The sequence below is a fragment of the Triticum urartu genome, chromosome 7 (assembly GCF_003073215.2).
Source record: "Triticum urartu cultivar G1812 chromosome 7, Tu2.1, whole genome shotgun sequence".
Taxonomy (NCBI): Eukaryota; Viridiplantae; Streptophyta; class Magnoliopsida; order Poales; family Poaceae; genus Triticum; species Triticum urartu.
Window position 1 is genome coordinate 34,858,091 of NC_053028.1, and position 8,112 is coordinate 34,866,202.

General features: G+C 49.4%; 1 protein-coding gene across 1 annotated transcript; it reads right to left on the reverse strand.

Annotated features, from left to right (window-relative positions):
* Window positions 1-5,129: 5,129 nt before the first annotated feature.
* LOC125522759 (arginine decarboxylase 1) lies at window positions 5,130-8,106 on the reverse strand. Its single transcript, XM_048687791.1, has one exon. It carries the CDS (start codon window positions 7,561-7,563, stop codon window positions 5,422-5,424), a length of 2,142 nt encoding a protein of 713 aa, XP_048543748.1. The 5' UTR covers window positions 7,564-8,106; the 3' UTR covers window positions 5,130-5,421.
* Window positions 8,107-8,112: the final 6 nt, after the last annotated feature.

An 8,112-nucleotide genomic window follows, 5' to 3' on the forward strand; every position in this document is an offset into this window, starting at 1 on the left:
CAATCTTCCCAAAACTAGCATTATGGCCATCTCCCAAACTTCTCTTGCAGAATTGATAAAATAAATCTTTGAATTTCAAAATGCTAAAAAAATTGTGGATCTACCTTTAGCTCTAGAGATGCACCCAACAATGACATATTCATTTTTAAACATAGATTTCCAAAGCCCATATTCAGCTTCAAATTTTCAACACCACTTAGCTAATAGTATTTTATTCATGAGATCCAAATTAAGAATCCACAAACGCAATTGATCTCTTTGTTTACAACAAGTTTTGTATTTAACCAAGTGATATTTATTTTTATCCTCATCATCCTTCCATACCATTCTATCTCTAAAGAAATCAACTTTCTTAAGAACTCCCACGGGGATGGGGTAAAATACGTCATAAAAAGAGGCATGTTGGTAAGTAAAACTTGAACCAAAGTGATTTTTCCATCAATAGAGCCCAACAGTTTGCCTTGCCAACATCCTCATATATATTTTTTCAATTTTATCCTCCACACCTTTTGAATGTTTGTTCCTTCTCGTTTTAGCTGAAACAAGCACATACAGATATTTCATTGGCAAATATGCCACCTAACAAGTAAAAATCGCATGAGAAACCTCAACTTTATTCTTAGCCTCCCCAAAAAGAAACAACTCACTCTTATGAAAATTAATAGTAAGTCCAGACATTTTCCCAAAAGCACTAAAGATGAGTTTGTGATTCTTAGCGCTTTCGACATCATCTTGAAGCAAATGGATGGTATCATCGGCATACTGAAGAATATTCACTCCATTAGTTAAAATTTCATTTAGAACTCCTTATACAAAACCATTAATGTTGGCTTTCTCAATAATAATAGTTATACCATCTGCAACCAAATCAAAGAGCAGAGGTGATAAAGCATCACCATGTTTTAGGCCTTTGTGAGTTTTAAAGTAAGGACCAATCCTCTCATTTACCCTAACCCCCACATTATCCCCTCTCACAGTAAGCATGACCCAGTCTAGGGAGTCATTTCATTTTAAGCATTTGAATAACAAAGGGCCACTTAAATTTATCTTAAATTTCTTAAAGTCAACCTTGGATAAATAGAGCACTATGTTTCTTAAAATGAAAATAATTTAAAGTTTCATGTAATAAAACCACTCCTTCCATGATGTGTCTGTGCCTTTAACGAAAGCAGTCTGGGTAGAGGAAATAACATGGGAAACAATTTTACTTAATCTGTTCACGAGAACCATAGAAATGATTTTGATGCTAACATTCAGAATACAAATAGGCCTGAGCTTCTGAATTTATTTAGCATCACTAGTCTTGGGAACAAGAGTAATTATCCCATAAATGAACCTAGCAATATCTCACCCACCATGATTTAAAAAAATCAAGAAGTCCTTGCAAACCCCATTTAACCAAAACTTAAAACTCCTGATAGAAATCTAAAGGGAACCCATCAGGACCAGAACTTTTATTTATCTCCATTTGGGAAACTACACCATGAATTTCTTTCCTAGAAAAAGGTTATACCAATTTCTCATCCACCTACCTCCTAGCGTATTTAAGGTATATCTTGAGTTTGAAGAGCAATATTATAACAATTAGGTTGTCCAAATAGTTTTATATAAAATCCATTAATGTAAGCCATCAAGTGAGCCTCGCCCTCCATCACACATTCCTATAGTTCTAAGTATGTAATCCTATTTTTCCTTCTCCTCCCATTACTTTAGTCTGATAATACCTAGTATTGTTGTCTCCGTCTATAATTTTTTTTATCTTCATGTCTTTCCATCCACTTCAATTTTTCATGTTTTAAAATTCTAGCATGCTGGTCTCTAAGTTCTTTATGTTTTTCTACAAAAACTAGTATTGAGGTCTCACCGATTGCTAACAATCCTCACGAATTATGTCAAATGGAAATTATCCTAAGAGATCTAGTACCTCCATTGCTATAAAATGAATGTTATAATAACTAGGAAAAAAAATGAGGATCACAATCCTATGGAATACTCCAAAAACTTGCAAAGCCAATAATCCCTTTATGTTTGTCTATTTTTTGTTCTTGTCACATCCATCTGTGTTGGCAGGACAATCTCATCTGATTTACATTTAATATGGATTATGTTAATGTATTTAAATATTCATATCAAGATTTCCTATATTTGGGGTGCTTTGTACTTATGGTGAATCTTTATAATAGATTTGGGTCTTTTCGCAAAAAAGTGTATGAAACAAATGACAGAAAATATAGTATGTCTAAAGTACTTATGCGATTAAGAATCATTATAATTTTACCTACATAAAACACATAATATTCTCCATGTGTTCTGAAAACCTCATGCCTTTTCTCTTGGGTAATTAATAATTGGCACTATTTATTCTTTAAAATGTGTGTGTTAACACAGAAACAAAATACCACGAGTCACTCCCTTGTGTTGAAACTTAAATTGGAAAGTATTTACTTCAATATTGATTAGTACTAGATAATTGCACGTGTGTTGCAAACTTGGAATGGTTGCATACATATTCTAGTGAGTCAACACTAATTATATCTGATTTATGCTTTACACCCACCATATTATATGTTTTGATAAGATTTAATTTGATGTGAGTATGGGTTGGGAATGCAAGGAAAGTTTTGATTTACTTGAGATTTCGTAAGATTTAATTTGATTTGGGTATTTGTCGGGGAAAGAAAGGAATGCTTCTATTTAGTTGTGATTTTGGAAAGGTTTGAATGAGTTAATGCAGTATGTGATTTTGGGAAAATATCAATTTGGTTTAGATTATTCCAAGTTACTCTATTTATGTTGATTTTAGTTCTGTGAGGCATCAGTTGAGAGTACAAAAAAATTGAGGGAGGGGGTTGTGGGAAGGGCAAAAGAGGAAGGAGGGGAGATGAGGGAACCAACTCACCTTTAATAGTAGAAGATAGAGATAACTCTAACTAATATTCTTATATTCCCTAAAAAACACTAATATTCTTATAGTTTTCCTTCTTTTCATACTCCCTCCGTTCCTTTATGTAAGGTGCATTATTTTTGGCACGGTAATCAAGGCACGGAATTACAAAGAGTTTAGGACGAAAATATCCTTAGACTATTTGTTTGTAAGCCGCAAGTAAATCAATTAGACTAGGAAAGAAAGAGATCCACGCAATTGGAAGAGAGATTCTTTCATATTTTTTTCTACAAGGAGAGATACATGTAATCAGGAGAGATATACTTTCTTTTATTCTGAAGGGATATAAACAGAATTGCAAGGAATTAGAAGAAATGCACCTTACATTCTAGAATTTTGTCAAAAAAAAAAACAAATACACCTTAGATAAAGAAACGGAGAAAGTATTTCATGGCACTTTAATTTCTTTCCTAGTTTGTAGAAGTAAAATTCCGAAATGACCCTGCAGAATGGTTAGGATGATCATACCTTGAAAGAGTTAATGCTAGTACTAGCCAGTGGATCATAAAATATGGACGGCTCCTACCGATTTGGGAGGGTCTTGAAAGAGTTTGTTATTGGATCTGCAAACGCCATGGATCAACAACAAGACAGGCCCTTTTTCGCACACAAAAAGAGAAACAATTGCACATGGCGTGCCAATCATCTTGGAACTGGATCTGAATGCTTCACGGGTGGGGGAGGGAACACACGCCACATGCTAGTGCCGGCGCCGCTGCAGGCCGTCCGATCGCTGCAGGGACGGCCGAGATGGCGTCACCGTAAGCGATGATTGGATTCGGATTCAGAACACTATACCAGGGGGTTGTCCAATAGGAGCATAAATCATATGCGACCAGTGGTTAGTGGGAGATTCAGAGGTTCTACTTTACGGACCATAGGATCAGCTGCCATGCCGTTCCTGCAATCAAACATTTGTGTTTGTGTGGACCTCCATTTCTGTTAAAAATTATACAGTGGCACGTTGAAACTGGACAGCAACCCCTGCGAATGTGGTCAGATCACAGGCTAGGCTAAGTGGCTACACAATCAATTGGAATCAACGGCCCCTCTCAATGTTATCTTCAAGAGTGCCACCAGCCTCAGGATCGCATCTGAACAATAACAACAATCAGATAACTGAGAACGAGAGAAACACCGAGATGCCACTGCTCCTTGTCTTTGGCATCCAACCATGTTGGTTGAAATGCTACACGATGATCAGAAAAAGGAATCCTCCGGCTCCTCGTGAATTATTGAAAGGGGGGCGGCAAGATGCAGAGCACAGGTGTCCGGCCCGGCGTCGCCGAGCCTGAAGAAGAATCCTGTTGCCGCGGGGCACAGAAAACTACTTGGCACATCAAAACTTGGCTGCCGCTCGCCCGCCCGGTCCACGTACCCCGGAATCCAAATCCAAAATGCTCGCGGCTGTCCACAGAATACATGTGCAAAGCTCCTTGGAATATACTCTACGTCTCTACGTACGTACGTACCCACCAGCCTGACAGAGTGACATCCACATGAGCTGCTAGTTTTCTCCGGTTCATGCATCGCCGGGTCGCGGGACTTGACACCAAATCCAAGAAAACTCGTAAGCGTCGGAGCGTTTGATGGACTAGATCCGGACATCTTGGGTCCGCTCACCGATCCCGGACGCAACGGCCGCGAAGGAAGGGCGACATGTGGCTGCGCCGCACTGGCTGGCTAGACTGGACTGAAGCATCTTCTCTTGTGGCCTGCTGCCTGCTGGGGAGGGATGTGGTGTGGCCGTCGTCGTTTCTTTGCCGCCTCTTCTTCTCCTTCCCCGTACGCGAGCAGAGCAGGAATCCAATCTAGAAGATGGCCTCTAAGAGCCTCTGCGTCGTGTTGCCCTTGCCGAGCATCCTCGTGGGGACGACGCAGAATATTATCACAAAGCGGCCAACTTTTTCCCGAAAGTGCATGCAGGGTGGGACAAAATGGCTGCACCGCTCGAGGTTTCCAGATGAGTGGTTGATGCAGAGATTCGAAAGCAGCCACGAGGACGATAGAGCGATTAGAAAGAATCGCACAGAAAGCAGGGCCAATTTCCTTTTGGAACTTCTCTGCTGTGCATTTCCAGGTCTGAACTTGGAGAAACAAAATTACAGTCGACAGGGATGGAGATCGAGGAGATTGAGACCACATCCACGAATCCACCGAGCATTGTCACGAAGAAACGAAGAGCTGGGGTAAACAATTGTATTCGAAAGAAACATAGTACTGCTAGTTTCCTTTTGTTATTTATTCCAAGAAGAAAAGGGTGAAAGAAACAGTGGACCGACGCATGGGAAATAAAAAGATGGCGCCAAAACAAACTCCGGCGAAACTAAACGGCGACGAGACGCCCGACGACCTCGCTACGACCATGAGTAACACGATACAACACCGGCAGCAGCTGCCGCTTGCTGGCTGGTAAAGTAAACATCGCCGGCCGGTTGGACCGGCGACAGATACAGGAGAGTATAAGCTCGCCGTGGTCACACGGTGAGCCCGCGCATGAACTCCCACTCCTCGTCATCATCCTCGGCGGCGCCCGCCGCCGACCCCTCCGAGTCGCTGCTCATGCCGCTCGACTCCGCGCCGCTCATGGCCGAGGCCTCCTCGGCGTCGAACGACAGGTACGGCATTGACCCGAACGCCCTGGCGAGGGCCGCGGCGGTGGCGCCGTCGTCGGCGGTCCTCTGCTTGAGCACCTCGAACATCACCTCCGGCTCGTGCTGCATGGCGCGGAGCACGTCGGCGCAGGACGGGCCCGGCGCGGCGCGCGTCACGGCGAAGCAGTGCGGCCCGTCGCTCTGGGAGACGCGCACCACGCTCGGCCCGCCGAACAGGTTGTGCAGGCCGCCCAGCGCCTCCTGGTAGGCGCCGCCCAGGAACATGCCCAGGTAGTAGCCGCGGGTGCCGTGGGTCGGGAGCTCGTGCAGAGGGAGGCTGCTCCTGCCGCCGATGAACTGGTCCACCTTGCCGTCGCTGTCGCAGGTCAGGTCCGAGAGCACGCCGTCCACGGCGGGCCGCTCCTGGAGCCGCTGGATGGGGATGATGGGGAAGAGCTGCTCGATGGCCCACATGTCCGGCAGCGAGGTGAACACCGACAGGTTGATGTGGTACCTGCGCGGCCCCTCCGCCGCGCCCATGCCGCGGGCGACGATCTCGCACAGCCCGTCCACGGCGGCGAGGTGCTCCAGCCCGAGGACACCCTCCTTGAACTGCTCGGCGCAGCGCCGCTTCAGCTGGTCCGCGTACAGGCCGCAGGTGTCGAAGTCGCCGCGCACGGCCGAGGCCATGAGGTTGCGGTAGTCGCTGCGGCAGTCCTCGGTGAGCTCGTCGAGCAGGTAGGCGGTCGCCGGGTCCATCATGTTGGAAGCCGGCGCCGTCGCGGAGAAGGCCTCGAAGATGAGGACCGAGTGGTGCGACACCAGCGCGCGGCCGCTCTCGCTGCAGATGACAGGGTGCTGCACGCCCTTGCGGTCGCAGACGCGGCCGACGGCGGCGACCACGGCCGCCGCGTACTCCTCCAGGCTGTACGCCACCGACATGTCGGTCTGCGCCGAGTGCGTCCCGTCGTAGTCGATGCCGAGGCCGCCGCCGACGTCAATGACGCGCATGGCCGCGCCGAGGCGGGCGAGCTCGCAGTAGATCTGCGCGGCCTCGCCGACGCCGTCGGCGAGCAGAGCCGTGGTGGGGATCTGGGAGCCAATGTGGAAGTGCAGGAGCTGGAGGCAGTCGAGCATGGCGAGGGCCTTGAGCTTGGCCACCACGGAGAGAATCTGCGCGGCGTTGAGGCCGAACTTGCCCTTCTCGCCGGAGGTGGCGCCGAAGTGGCCGGCATGCTTGGTGCGCAGCTTTGCGCGCATGCCGACCACCGGGCGGATGTTGAGGCGGCGGCTGGCCTCGACGACAATGTCGAGCTCCTCCTCCTGCTCGAGCACGATGACGGTGTTGAGGCCCATGGTGCGGGCGATGAGCGCGAGCGAGACGTACTCGAGGTCCTTGTAGCCGTTGCAGATGAGCAGGGCGTCGGGGCTGCCGCGGGCGACGAGGCAGCTCATGGTGAGCAGCAGCTCGGGCTTGGAGCCGGCCTCGAGGCCGAACCCGAAGGGCGCGCCGAACTCGACGATGTCCTCCACCACGTACCGGTCCTGGTTGCACTTGACGGGGTAGACGCCCTGGTACCGCCCGGCGTAGCCCGTGGAGCGCACGGCGTAGCCGAAGGCGGCGTTGAGGGTCTCGACGCGGTGGCGGAGCACGTCGGGGAAGCGCACGAGCAGCGGCAGCGCGAGGCCGAGCCCGCCGCCGGCGCGCGCGCCGGCGGCCCGGGCGACCACCTTGGCGAGGTCGATCTCCTGGCCGGGCAGTGTGGCGGCGCCGTGCGGGCGCACCGCGACGTCGCCGTCGTCGTTGACGAAGAAGTAGGGCGCGCCCCAGCCGTCCACGTTGTAGAGCGCCGACGAGAGGTCGGCCGACCAGGCGGCCACCTCGGGCTTCTCGGCGGCGGCCGCGGAGACGACGGCGGCGGGGCCCAGCATCAGCGGCGCGGCGACGAAGCGCGGCGACGCGTCGCAGGACGCGGCGAAGGGGTGGGCCACGGGGGCCGCGGCGTCCACGGCGAGCGCAGGCATCTCGTCACGGAAATTAACAACCGGAGAAAGCTAATCCGCTGGGGAAAAAAGTCAGAAATCTTTTTTGTTTCTTTGTGCTGTAGTCAGGAATTTCTCTGCTATTTGCTTCTGCGAAAAATCAGAATCCGATGAAGAAGAAAAGAATTGTGTGTGGCGAAAAAGCTGTAGATCGATCGACGAACAGCGAAGAAGAAAATTACGGCAAAAAGTCAGTAATAATGAGGATCGAAATCTACTGGCGGGTGTTGAGATTCCGACGATCACTGATGCCAAAAGAGGAAGTTCTGGAAGGGGAGGTAGAAGAAATCTAGGACGGGATTTTGGATCCTGTTGTAAGGAAGGGGGCTTAGAAAGCCGCCGAGGCCGGAGCCCCGGCTACCCCCGCAAAAGTTGCAGGCGGGCGGGGGGCGCGCGGCGGGGAGGGTCGCGTCGCCGGTTGTGGAGGCTGGGCTCCCCACGCCGGCGTTCAGTCGGGGCTGGAGAAACCGCGGCGGCTTCGGCGGCGGCGCTAGGGTTTGCTCGCGCTTGCTCGCTCGCTAGGCGGAGGGG

Bases quoted from the DNA above. Each gene is read 5' to 3' on its own strand.
- LOC125522759 (XM_048687791.1), bottom strand. From the start codon at position 7,563: ATGCCTGCGCTCGCCGTGGACGCCGCGGCCCCCGTGGCCCACCCCTTC.